We start from the raw sequence: 13,812 nt of genomic DNA, 5'->3' as shown, positions 1-13,812 counted from the left end.
AGGCTCGCATGGGCTAGGAGAAACAGAGGTACATGACGATGTATGCACAACGTTGGAATAACAGGGCTTCTGGATACAGGGGTTGAGGCATGGCTTGAAAAGTGAAAAGAGGCGAATAATGTTAAGATGCTTGGCTGTCTTTTAAATCTTGGTCTCCCTTGCCTACCATTGTGAAATAGACACTTGAGAGGGTGGGATAGCCAGAAACATCATAACAGAAAACATGTAAGCCCATCTTCAGCCTATAACTTACTGGAATACCCTGGGGGGTGGGGTTAATAAATAAATAAGCAAACAAACAAATAAATAAATAAATAAAACAAATAAATAAATTAGAAGACATGAAATGAAAGAGGAGACTCAAACCTGGACTCTTTATACTTACATAGCAATGACTATAAACCACTTACAATGCCAGGCTTACAGTGAGCAGTAGGAAGATCAAAAAGGTGTGATAAAATCCTGGAGTGGGAAGAAACTTTAGATATCATTGAATCAATCAGGCTCATTAGAGAGATGAGGAAAAGAGATAGGAGGTCTGACTTGCCAAAGCTAACAGTGGACTTTTACATCAACTGTTTTCTACATTCCAGAACAATACTCTCTCTACTACATTGGACTCTATCAAATTATTTATAGACTTCCCTCTGAGTTTCTTTCTTTCCCTTATTCCTTCAGGAAGTCAATACCCTGCAAAGCCAGATTGGTGAGCGCCTCAATGTGGAGGTGGATGCTGCCCCCAACGTGGACCTGAACCGTGTGCTGAATGAGACCAGGTCTCAGTATGAGGCCCTGGTGCAGACCAACCACAGGGATGTGGAGGAATGGTTTACTTCACAGGTGGACATCTAAGCATGTGGCCACTGAGGACTTGAGGCCCCTCTTGGGTCTATAAGACAGGGTCTGACCCTATCTTCTCCCCTCTGGATATTTCAGAATGAGGAGCTGAACAAGCAGGTGGTGTACAGCTTGGAGCAGCTGCAGTCCCTCCAGGCAGAGATCATGGAGTTGAGATGCACAGTTAATGTCCTGGAGATCGAGCTGCAGGCCCAGCACAACCTAGTGGGTACTGTTCAGGTGTCCTGCTGAGAAATGCGAAGCCAGGGAATTGAGTCTCTGGGGTCCCTTCAGATCATAAACTCTCCTTAACTCTTGCAACATATGTTTGGAACATTATAGAGAAATCGTTCAAAGGAGGCTGTGTCTGAATATTGACATTTTAATTTTTGGTCTTTCCCATCACAGAGAAACTCTCTGGAAAACACACTAATGGAGACAGAGGTACACTAAAGCTCTCAGCTTTCCCAAGTGCAGTGCATGATCACCAATGTGGAGTCCCAGCTGTCTGAGATCCACTGTGACCTGGAGTGTCAGAACCAGGAGTACCAAGTGCGGCTGGATGTCAAGGCATGCCTGGAGGGTGAGATCAACACATACCAGAGCCTGTTGGAAAGTGAGGACAGCAAGTGAATATGATGCTAAAGATTTCTGGGAAAACCTGTCAGGTGGGACTACAAGACATTATGGGTTCACACATGCTGGCCATATTTTCATCTTGCCAAAGATGAACACTAACAAACACTAACAGCATCTTCCCTCTTCTTGTCTCATCTCTGAATTCTTAGAGTTCTCAAGTCTACAGTCCCAATCTTACATATTGATTCAGCTTAGTTTTATCTGACTCACACAACCATAGTCAACAATCTCTTATTGTATCTGACAGGTACTGTATGGAGTATTGAGAACACACAAATACATCCTGGCCCACAGTATGTTTATAATAAAGTCTAGAAGGGATTTGACATCAAGACATCTGTCATACAGACTAAAATATGAGCGTAAGTAAAAAATTATCTGTACTCTGGCTGTAGAATTTATTTTCATAAACTTTTAGAAAAGACAAATACATAAATTTTTTGACATAATCTCCTTTATTTCAATACACTTTGCCCATCCATCAACTAGCTTTATTATTCCCTTATTAAAAATGTTTTAGGCTGAGCGGGAGCCAAGAATGCACCATTGTCTTCACTTTTTCATCAGAGGTGTATCTTTTTCCTCCAAGGGCTGCTTTCAGGGAACCAAACAGGTGAAAGTCCAATTGAGCAAGTTCAGGGATACAGGGAGGATGCTTTAACACCTCAAAACAAAATTTTTCCAGAATGTCAACAGTGTGGGCAGAGGTTTGTGGACATGCATTATCATGCACGATCACAAAGCCTTTGAACAGCAGTCCTTTGTGTTTAGGTTCAGCATTTCAGTGAGCATCTCACTGTGATGAGCACTGTTGATTATTGAAGCGTTTTCCTGATAGTATTCCAGTACTGACCCTTAAGAGTCCCAGAAAAATATAAGCATTAATTTTCAAGCTGATGGTTGACTTTTGAACTTTTTCTTAGTTGGTGATTGAGAATGTTTCTATTTCATACTCTGCCATTTACTCTCAGGCTCGTAGTGATAAATCCATATCTCATCACCAGTAATGATTTTTGTTGTTGTTGTTTTAAAGAAACTTTTACCATCCTTTGACTATTGGTCCAAATTTTGTTTACAGATGTCTAAATGCTTCTGGTTATGTTTTTCCATGAGTTGCTTTGGTATCCATATAGCACAAAATCTTCCAAACCTAAATTATTCATGGATTACTTCATAGGCAAAGCCAAGGTTTATTTGCAAACGATTTGCCACATAATCCATGGACACTAGTCTGTTCAATAGAATCATTTTATGTGCATACTCAATGTTGTCATCAATTGTGGACCTGGATGATCATTTTAATATAACCGAGTACAGATAATTTTAACTCTCCTTCCTAGCTATGGCTGCAGAAAGTTGTTAATAAAAAATGATGGATTTCAGAGGTGGGAGAGAGTATTTATGGATGGGTGATTAGAAGACTCCAAGAAGGAGGCAACACTGCATCAAGTCATTGAAAACCCAGCTATTCTGTTCATATCAATTTTTTTTGTTGTTGTTGACTTCATATTGTTAAAAAGAGTCAACAACTTTATCTAATTAAAGCATGATGTAGACCATAAAATACTGTAGGAAGAATAAAGAAGTAATAATACTAATGAGGGTTCATGAGAAGGTCATTAAAACTTTATATACTTTCCACAGCTAACTTCAGTCAAATATTTGTGTACAATATTAGCATAATTCTAAAATAAATTTAGATTGGATGTTGCTGAGTGTGTGCAAGTCTGAGATTAGGGAAAATTATTTCAGGCATGAACTTTGCCTGGCAAGAAGATGAGAAATTAGAAGGCATTTTTAGGGTCCATAGCAGAGAATATATATGGTAATGAAAGACGAAATTGCAATGTAGGTAGGCAGTACTATAGTTGACAGTGTTTTTATTTATTTTATTTTTTTTGTTGTGTTTGTGAGAGAGATAGTCTTATAACAAGGTTGCTATATGATATACCTGTCAGGGCATGGCTGGAGGGTGAGATCATCATGTAACGTGGCCTGCTGGAGAACGAGGACTACAAGTGAGTATCTGGCAGGTGGTCCTCCTGTAAGACAATTGCATAGTTCTAACAAAGAATAAAAAAGGGACTTGCCAGGTTGTCGGGGACCGGCCTCTACATGAGTGTTTGGTTCACGAGGAGGGGATATCTGGAGGCGATAGGGATAGCAGAAGAATACACAGAAAGACCCAAAGAGAGAGACAAAGAGACACCCCGAAACCAGGATGGATGCATTACTGGCGTCTGGCAGCTCTGGCGTGGAGAACATATTAGCCATAAGGCCAGTAAGGTCCTGTATGGTAAACATCTTAGCTGTGCCCGTAATGCATGCCTTGCTAGCTGTAAAGCACTCTTTCACTGCCTGCCTGTAATGCACCCCTGGGTCAGCCTGCACCTCTGTTTTATTTAGGGGAGGAGTTTCACACCAAGCTGGGAGGGACTAAGACAAAGTACAGCTAGCATACGTAATTCTCCAGACATTCAGGCAACTTTACATCGTACTTCGCTGATTTGAATCCCAGGCCCGCAACTTGGTTTCTCAGGCTCAATTAACATATCTATAGCCCCTGAGCTCAGTTGGGAGAAGGTGAGAGGGAAGGTCAAAAGGCTTGGGAGGAGTCCCGCTGTGTTGGCTTCCTGAGCCAGATTTTCAGAAACCTGGCTGAATAGCCTGCACCTGGGACAGGTTTAAGGAGGATGTCCTTTTGTCTATGGAACAAAGAATCAGGAAGTAGCCAAGTTATTTTTAGTTAATCCTTTGGAGAAAAGCTTAACCTTTGAAACCTTTACAGTCTCAGCTTAAGGAAAATATTACATTTATCTGTGGATATCAAGGCTTCATGTCTGCATTTAGTAAAAAACATCACTAGATACTAAGATGAAAAACCAATTTGCCATAACTGCTAGGTGGCTAGAATCTGTTCCTCAGAGCCTGTGGCCTGCATTGTCTGCAACACTTGGGCCCAATGGGCCTCGAACTTCTGACCAGGTCTACACGTTCTGCAATACCAGGTCAGTTTCAGATGCCAGTATGCCTGTAATAGAAAATCCAGTGAGTAGTGTTTTATATTACAGCAGTGGAAATGTAAGGTATTTTCTATTTTCATTCCCAGGGCTAAATGTATTTTTCTCTCCCAAAAGACATTCATGAGACTTGACTGTTTTCTTCATGGGTGATCATTGGAAAGTTGTTGGGTAAATAAAGCTCTATATCTTCAGGGTTGGCTTGTTATAGATAAAAGGGAAAGCAATGACAAAAATCACCATTCACAAATAATTCTATAGCCATACCACTCTGAATGTACCATATCTTGACAGACCATTCACATTTAAAGAGTGCTTTCTGATGTAACAAAGACTTTCAAATCGCTTGTTTCATGGATTCTTGCTAGATTTATCTGAATCAAGCAGAGTGGGGATCATTATTAGCATGTTGTAGATTAAAACATTGCATATCAAAAGAGATAACTCAATAACTAATAGGGGATAGTACAGTAATTTTTATTAACATGTCCTAGTACAGTGTTTTCAACAATTCTTTTTGTTAGGTATTATTAGTCTCATTTTATAGGTGAAAAGGCTGAGGCTCAGAAGGGTTAAGGAACATCCCCTCATTTCCAGGGTTATCGAGTGAGGACTGGGATTTGAGTTTTGTAGAGCGAGTACTGACCAAGCCTTGTCTACCTAAGACTTCAGAGGATGGTTTTTTTTATGGTTCCCAGGTTTCCTTGAGGGTATTTCTTTCCCCCCAGTTTTTTATTACCCATCTCAAACTCATGATCTAACCATTCTGTGCCCCAGGCTGCCCTACAATCCCTGTACTATGACCAATGCCTATGACAAGCCCATTGGACCCTGCATTACCAATCCCTGCATACCTTGTGGAATATGCTCTCCCCGTGGTCCCTGCAACGCCTTTGGTGCTCGGTGCCCTGAGGCCAGCAGGAGGATTGTGCAGGGATGAAAGAGCCTTTGATGGACTACCCCTGCTTCTTGACAATCATCAGTCACTGGGACCCTGCCTTAAGTCATCTCCACAAATCTCAGTCCTGGAGCAAAAACAACATGCCCAGTGTCGTAGTGTGGCTCTTAGCCTAGATCCACATGATTCTTTTCCATCCAGACATCTGTCTTGTAGTAGTTCTGAGTCCTGATGGTCTGACAAGTTGGAGCTATGAAAATATCAGATCAGGTGTTTTGTGGTTCTCTCTGCTGTTGCAACCTTCTTGCAGTTCCCCCAATCCCTTTGTAAATCTCCCAATAAACTTTCCTCTTCAAAGCAGAGATGATTCTCATTTGCATTCATTCTTTTCAAAGTGTTCACCCTGTGTGTGCAAGCTTCTCATATAAAGCCACTTGAAAGCAAAGAAGGACTTTATAGGTTAGTTCTCTCTTAAAAGGTCTTCAATAACCATTAATTAGCATTCATTGAGCACAATGAGCCTAGCATCATGTCAGGCCAGCAGAAAGCGAGGGGGCACTAAGGCAACAGGCTTCATCTGAATATGATGAACACATTCACTATGGAAATATATTCTGTAAAGTACAACGGTCAATATTTCTAAAAACATTTCTTTCCCAAGTCCCTACAGAAAGAGATGGGTAGGAGCTAGTATCTATTAAACACTTACTATGGATAAGCACTAAGGAGCTCTTCTGGTAGCATAGTGGTAACGAATCGGGCTGCTAATCTCACAGTCAGCAGTTCAAAACTACCAGCTGTTCCATGGGAGAAAGATGAGGCTTTCTGCTCCCATAAAGGTTTACAGCCTCAGAAATCCTGTACAGGGTCGCTATGAGTTGGAACTGACTCCACAACACATAACAACAAGGATAAGCACTGGGCTACAAGGTTGGTTTGAACCACAAGGTCAGTCATTCAAACTCACCAGTCACTCCTTGGAAACCCTATACAGGGTCGCTATGAGTCGGAACTGACTCAACAGCACTTAACAAAAACAACAGATCTAAAATTTGAAGTTTAGGAGCCCCACAAAGATGTGCTGCAGGATAATGTGCTGAACCATAAGGTCAGTTTGAACCCCAAAGTTGGTGGTTCAAACCTACCAGCTGCTCCTTTGAAACCCTATCTAGGGTAGCTATGGGTTGGAATTGACCCAATGGCAAGTAACAACAATAAAGATTATTTAGAGCAAAGTACAGTATTAAGTCTCTGGTCTCTGATAAATGCTAAAAGCTACAGTTGTACTGTGCCCTGCTTCTTTTGGTGCCTGATATCTGACTGAGGTTAATGACTTCCATCACTGTGTGTGCCATCTCAAGTTTGGTCAAATTGCTAGTTAGGCCTTCTCTCCTTGAGATGAAGCTGACACTATCCCCCTGCTGTGATGATGCTGACTCAGATGTTACTCTTGAGTTCTTGTTCTAGTTCTTTTAGATTTTCCTCCTTTATTGTTGAAGCTCCCTTGTCCAGAACTCAAGTATAAAACCTTGGAGAATGATCTCAGGGACACTCCATGCTGGACTCAAAATTTCCTGGACACAGTATGTGTACACCCTCAGGATGAGTTCATTCCCAGGAGCTACCTCCATCCTTCAAATACACTCTTGTTTAATCTCTCTCGTATCAGTTCTTGGTACATTCTAGGACCATGGTCCACCAATAGTTACTCTACGGCTGCCTTTATCATGGGCAAGGTGCTACCAATAGCTCTGGTTTTTGCTTTGGGGATGAAAGTTCAAATTCTGTAAAACAGTGCATATATTTTGCTCTTAATGTTAATTATGTAATGTATTAAATGAGTCCTTATGCTTGAGGGGGCTGAGTCAGTGGGAACTGAAGCCTTGCCTTTGTCAGTCTTGTTCTTTTTTTCTTGTTTGTCTTTGAAAGTGAAGAGAAAGCAGTGTTGGAGATATCAATTTTTTTCAGAAATTGGTTTCTGAGAGATCTGGGAACCACTGTTACTGTTCATCTCACATAATCAACAAGAAACAACAGATCTAAAGTTCACCACTGACATCATGTCATCCTATGATTTACCATCTAGCATAACAAGGCAGTGTCATTTCTTATTTTAAATGGCTAGTAATTAAATATTTCAAACATATTAAAAGTATGAAAAATTGAAAGGAGACCTACACATGCATAATTTTAAGATTTAAGAATAAACCTTGTATCATATTTGTCATCTCCCTCTCTTTTTTAAAAAAAAATAAAATATTAAGGATTGAGATTTAAAACCCCTACCTTCATCCATTCTTCTTTCTGTTCCTCTAGAGGCAAACACTATTTTAAACTTGGTGGTGTACGATTCTCCAGTTAAACCATTAAAAAAAATACATGCATGTATCCATATACAATGTTTTTCTGGGTCTTTGTGTGTGTGTGTATGTCTTTATCATGTGTGTCTTTATCAACTCAGCAGTATAAGTTAGAAAATGTAAATGGTTTAAGTCTTGCCATTGATGTTCCCCCACATTCAACATTATCTACAGAGCTCTGTCTATGTTAATGTATGTTGCTCTCATTCCTTTATTTTATTTTAATTCTTGTGTTTAATTACTATGAGTGCGTGTGTATTTCTTCAGAGCTGTTGTTTTCATGTGTCATCATGTCAGTTCCAACTCATAGCAACTCCAGGAAAAACAGAATAAAACACTGCCTGGTTCTGCACCGTCCTCACAATTATTGTTCTGTTTGAGCCCATTGTTGCTGCTACTGTGTCAATCCATCTCATAGAAAGTTCTCTTATTTTCTGATGACCCTACACTGCTGTGGCACTGTGGGTTAATGCACTGGACTGCAAAGTCAGTTTGAACCACAAGGTCAGCAGTTCAAGCTCACCAGCTGTTCCTCGGAAACCCTATACAGAGTTGCTATGGGTTGGAACTGACTTGATGGCAGTTAACAACAACAACAGCACTTTACCAAGGAGTCCTCGTGTGGTAGGATAAGAATTTTAAGATAAGAAGCTGTAGGATAAGAACTGGATTGCTAACCACAAGGTTCATGGTTCACACCAACCAGCTGCTCCTGGGAAACTCTATACAGGATAGCTATGAGTTGGAATTGACTCTACAGCACTTAACAACAATAACATGTTACTAAGTATAATGTCCTTCTTCAGGGATTGGTCCTTCCTGACAACATATTCAAAGTACAAGAGATTAACTCTTGCCATCCCTACTTCTAAGAAGCATTCTGTCTATGCTTCTTCCAAGATGGATTTGTTCATTCATCTGGTAATCCATGGTACTTTGAATAATTTTTTGCCAACACCATAATTTAGATACATCAACTCTTCTACAGTATTCCTTATTTATTGTCCAATTTTCACATGCATAAGAGGTGATTGAAATTACCATGGCTTAGGTCAAGTGCACTAAGTCCTCAAAGTGACACCTTGGCTTTTTAACACTTGGAAGAAGTCATTTGAATCCTAATGCAATGTATCTTTTGATTTCTTTACTGCTGGTTCCATGACCATAGATTGCAGATCCAAGCAAAATGAAATCTTTGACAGCTTCTATCTCTTATCCATTGTTTATTGTTTCAGTTGTTTGGATTTTCATTTTCATTACACTGAGGTACAATCTATAATGAAGACTGTAGCCTTTGATTTTTATCACTAAATATTTTTTAAGTCTTCTTTGCTTCCACCAAGCAATGTTGTTTCATCTGCATATCGCAAGTCGTTCATGAGTTTTTCTACAATCCTGATGCCACATTCTTCTTGATATAATCCAGTTTCTTATATTATTTGATCAGCATACAGAATGAATAAATATTGTATAAGGACACAACTCTGACACACAACTTTTCCAATTTAAAAACCATTCAGTATCCCCTTGGTCTGGTCTAACAACTGCCTCTTTGTCTGGCTTCTCATGAGCACAAGTAAGTGTTCTGGAAGTCCCATTCTTTGCAATGTTATCCATAGTTTCTTATGATCGACACAGTCTAATGCCTTTGTGTGGTCAATAAAACATAAGTAGACATCTTTCTGGTATTCTGAGTTCTCAGCCAAAACCTATCTGACATGTGCACTGATATCCCTTGTTCCACATCCTCCTCTTAATCCAGTTTGGATTTCTGGCAGCTCTATGTCAATGTATTGCTGCAACTGTTTTTTAATTATCTTCAGCAAAATTTTACTTGCATAAGATAATAATGATATTGTTTGATGATTTCTGCATTCTGTTAAGTCACCTTTCTCGGAATAGTCACAAATGTGAATCTCTTCCAATCAGTTGGCCAGATAGCTGTTTTCCAAATTTCTTGGCAGAGATGAGTGAGTGCCTCCAGTGCTGCATCAGTTTGTTGAAAGAGTTCAATTTGTAGTCTATCGATTCCTGGAGTCTTGTTTTTCATCAATGCCTTCACTGCAGGTTTCATTTCTTCCTTCCCTACCAATGGTTCTCGCTCATATGCTACCTCTTGAAATGGTTGAAAGCTGGCCATTTCTTTTTGGTACAATGACTCTGCATATTCCTTATATCTTCTCTTAATGCTTCCTGTGGCATTTAATATTTTGTCCATGGACTCTTACACTATTGCATGTTGAGGCTTGAATTTTTTCTTTAGTTCTTTCAGCTTGAGAAATGCTGGCTTTGTTTCTTTCCTTTTGGTTTTCTAATTTCATTGAAATATTTGACTTTGTCTTTTGGAGCTACTCTTTGAAATTTTCTGTTCAGCTCTTTTACTTCATCATTTCTTCCACTCCTATTGCTTCTCTATGCTCAAGAGCCCACCACTCATCTGTCAGTTTGTTGTACTGTGGTGGCTTGCATGTTGCTGTGATTCTGGAAGCTCTACCACTGGTACTTTAAATATCAGCCTGGTCACCCATGGTGGAAAGATTTCAGCTGAGCTTCCAGACTAGGAAGAAGGAAAGACAGATTACTTCTGAAAATTTAGTCTCTGAAAGCCTTATGAATAGCATTGGACCACTGTCATAGCACCAAAACAGTGAATATTGAAACATGATGAAGAGCACCAGAATATTATAAGATGAGCCCTTCAGTTTGGAAGGCAATCAAAAGGCGACTGAGCAAGAGCTGCCTCCTTAAAGTAGAGTTGACCGTGTTGACACAAATGGAGAGTAAAGCTTTCAGGACCTTAATTTATTAATGGGGCACAACTCAAAATGAGGAGAAACAGCTGTAACCATAATTAATAATCAGAACATGGACTGTATTAAGTATGAATCTAGGAAAATTGGAAGTTGTCAAAAAGGAAATGGAACTCATAAATATCAATATCCTAGACATTGCTGCTTTATTGTTAAGTGCCATTGAGTCAGTTGTGACTCATAGTGACTCTATTGTAGGGTTTGAAACAGACTTGCAATGGCCATTTTGAATCTGACAATCACATGGTTTACTATGCTGGGTTTGACAAATTGAAGAGGAATGGCATCACATTCATTATTAAAAAGAACATTTCAAGATCTATCTAGAAGTACAACTCTGTCTGTAATAAGATAATATCCATACATCTACAAGAACAACCGGTTAATACAACCATTATTAAAGTTTATGCACCAACCATAAATTCCATAATTATGAAATTGAAGAATTCTACCAACTTCTTCAGTCTGAAATTGATAAAACATGCAATCAAGATGTACTGATAATTACTGGTGACTGAAATGCAAAGGTTGGAAACAAAGAGGAAGGACCAGTAGTTGGAAAATATGACACTGGTGATAGAAGTGATGCTGGAGATTGCATGATAGAATTTTGCAAGACCAATGACTTCTTCATTGCAAATACCTTTTTATAAGCAAAATAAAAGACGACTATACACATTGACCTCACCAGATGGAATACACAGATATCAAATTGATTATATCAGTGGAAAGAGATGGTGGAAAAGCTCCATATCATTGGTCAAAACAAGGCCAGGAACAGTCTGTGGAACAGATCATCAATTGCTGATATGCAAGTTCAGGCTGAAGCTGAAGAGAATTAAAAGAAGTCCACATACCCAACATATGACTTTGAACATATCCCACCTGAATTTAGAGATCATCTGAAGAACAGATTTGGTGCATTAGACTGAAAATCATAAGAGTTATAGGGTGATAACAAGAACATCAGACAGGAAGAGAGCAAAAGATCATTAAGAAAACAATAAATAAGGAAAAGACCAAAATGGATGTTATGAGACGCTGAAACGTACTCTCCAGCATGGAGATGAAAAAACAAATGGGAGAAATGAGGAGGTAAAAGAGCTGAATAGAAAACTTCTAAAGGCAGCTTGAGAAGACAAAGTCAAATACTATAATGAAGTGTGCAAATACCTGGAATTAGAAAAAGAGAAATACTCAGCATTTCACAAACTGAAAGAATTGAAGAAAAAATTCTAGTCTTGACTTGCAGTATTGAAGAATTCTATGGGCAAATATTGAATGATGAAGAAAGTATCAAAGGAAGATGGAAGGAATACACAGAGTCACTGTACCAAAAAGAAATGGTTGATGCTCAACCATTTAAGAATTAGCATATGATGAAGAACCAATGATACTGAAGGAAGAAGTCCAAAGTCCTCTGAAGGCATTGGCAAAGAATAAGACTCCAGGAATTTATGGTATACAAATTGCGATCTTTCAACAAATTTACACAGCTCTGGGGACACTCAAATTTGTAAGATCCATATTCGTGCCCATTCCAAGGAGAGGTGACCCAATAGAATGCAGAAATCACTAGACAATATCATTAATATCACATGCAAGTAAAATTTTGCTGAAGATAATTAAAAAATGGCTGCAACCATACATTGACAAGGAATTGCCAGAGGTTCAAACCGGATTCAGAAAAGTATGTAGAATGAGGGATATCATTGCTGGTGTCAGCAATAAGTATTTTAAGTCCTCTTCACTTTCAGCAAGCAAGTTGTATCATCTGCGTATCTCAGGTTGTTAATAAATCTTCCTCCAATCCTGATGCCTTGTCTTCCTTCATATAATCCAGCTTCTCAGATTGTTTGCTCAATATATAGATCGAATAAGTATGGTGAAAGAATACAACCATGGTGCATACCTTTCGTAATTTTAAACCGTTAGGTATTCTCGTGTTCGGTTTAAACAACTGCCTCTTGTTCTATGTACAGGTTCCTCATGAGCACAATTAAGTGTTCAGGAATACTCATTCTCCACAATGTTGTCCATAGCTTGTCAGAATCCATACAACCAAAATCTTTCCATAGTAATAAAGCACAGTTAAACATTTTTCTGGTACTCTCTGCTTTCAGCCAAGATCCACCCATCACACATCCATTGGGTGTCTACTGGGTACCTTGTGCCTTGATCTGGGGATTCAAAGAGAAATTAGACCCTGCCTATTCTTTTGCAAGAAGAGAGAGAAATAAGTATATGACAATGCCATACTCAAAGTAAAATAATAGCTCAGAGAGGAAGAAGAGATGACTTGTCTGGAGAAGGTAGCAATGGAGGTAGGCCATTTATGTTTAAGTTGTGCAGTGTGGTAGAAAGAAGAGGGACCTGTGTTGGAATACTGGCTTCACAGCTTGGTAGCACCCACTCTCTAAGCCTCAGTTTGCTCATTTGTGAAATGATGATAATGTCATCTAGGCATGGAGAGGAGTGATGAGTTCGTGTTTGTGAAAGTATATAGCAGCAACTTGGCACTTGGTAGGTGCCCCCCAAGTGTGAGAACCTTCATTCTTCAGATGGTTGGCCATAGCGCTGCCCCTACTCTTCCTTCTTCACAGTGTCTTGTCCCGTGTACAAGCTATGATCCAATGAATATCTGCTATTTAGCTAACTAAAATTATAAGGAGAAAGCAAAACCCACAAGGCCTGCTACATCAGGAAACAGAGGACCAGAGGGAGGCAGGATGTTGGACTTTCCCATATGTGATCTAATCTTATTCTTGAAAGCCATGAATTTGGCATTTGTTCATTTGACTTAGCAAAAGGTATAAGAGCAAGAGCCAAGCTTGCTTTTTCCTTCTCAGCAAGAAAAGCCAGAATCAAGACCTATGGAGTAGGAAACAAAATAGCTCCACTGTCCTTGGCCTGCCACACCCCGCTAATGAGGGCCAGGGCTTTCATGAGTCCAGCTCTTTGAAGCCACATTATGAAGCTCTTATGCAGAGCCTGGTAGAGGAGTCCTGACTTAGTGAGAAGCCAAAGTAAAGTCTTTTATGAGGCGAGGGACTCTTCTGAGGAAACACATAACAAACTGAGGGGAAGGGCTTCCGACAATTACCAAACAAGTAAAAAAGTTTAAAAAGGCTGCCTTCTAAGTCCACACCCTCAGTGGAAGGGGTATAAAACTGTCCTCAGAGGAGGGAGACCAACACACTTTGAGAACTTGAACTCTGCTTCAGTCGGACACCTCACTCCTTCCTAGC

General features: G+C 39.6%; 1 protein-coding gene across 1 annotated transcript in view; it reads left to right on the top strand.

The window, feature by feature from the left end:
• KRT33B (keratin 33B) overlaps positions 1-5,436 on the top strand; it is a 26,856-nt gene extending 21,420 nt beyond the window's left edge. The window contains 4 exon segments of the mRNA XM_006878205.1: positions 679-840; positions 937-1,062; positions 1,246-1,466; positions 5,274-5,436. Coding sequence (XP_006878267.1) covers positions 679-840; positions 937-1,062; positions 1,246-1,466; positions 5,274-5,436 — 672 coding nt within the window.
• The last annotated feature ends 8,376 nt before the right edge of the window (positions 5,437-13,812 follow it).

The sequence above is a fragment of the Chrysochloris asiatica genome, unplaced genomic scaffold (assembly GCF_000296735.1).
Source record: "Chrysochloris asiatica unplaced genomic scaffold, ChrAsi1.0 scaffold00007, whole genome shotgun sequence".
In the NCBI taxonomy this organism is placed as follows: domain Eukaryota; kingdom Metazoa; phylum Chordata; class Mammalia; order Afrosoricida; family Chrysochloridae; genus Chrysochloris; species Chrysochloris asiatica.
Note: the sequence above shows the minus strand (reverse complement) of the source record. Positions and strands in the feature narration are given on the sequence as shown.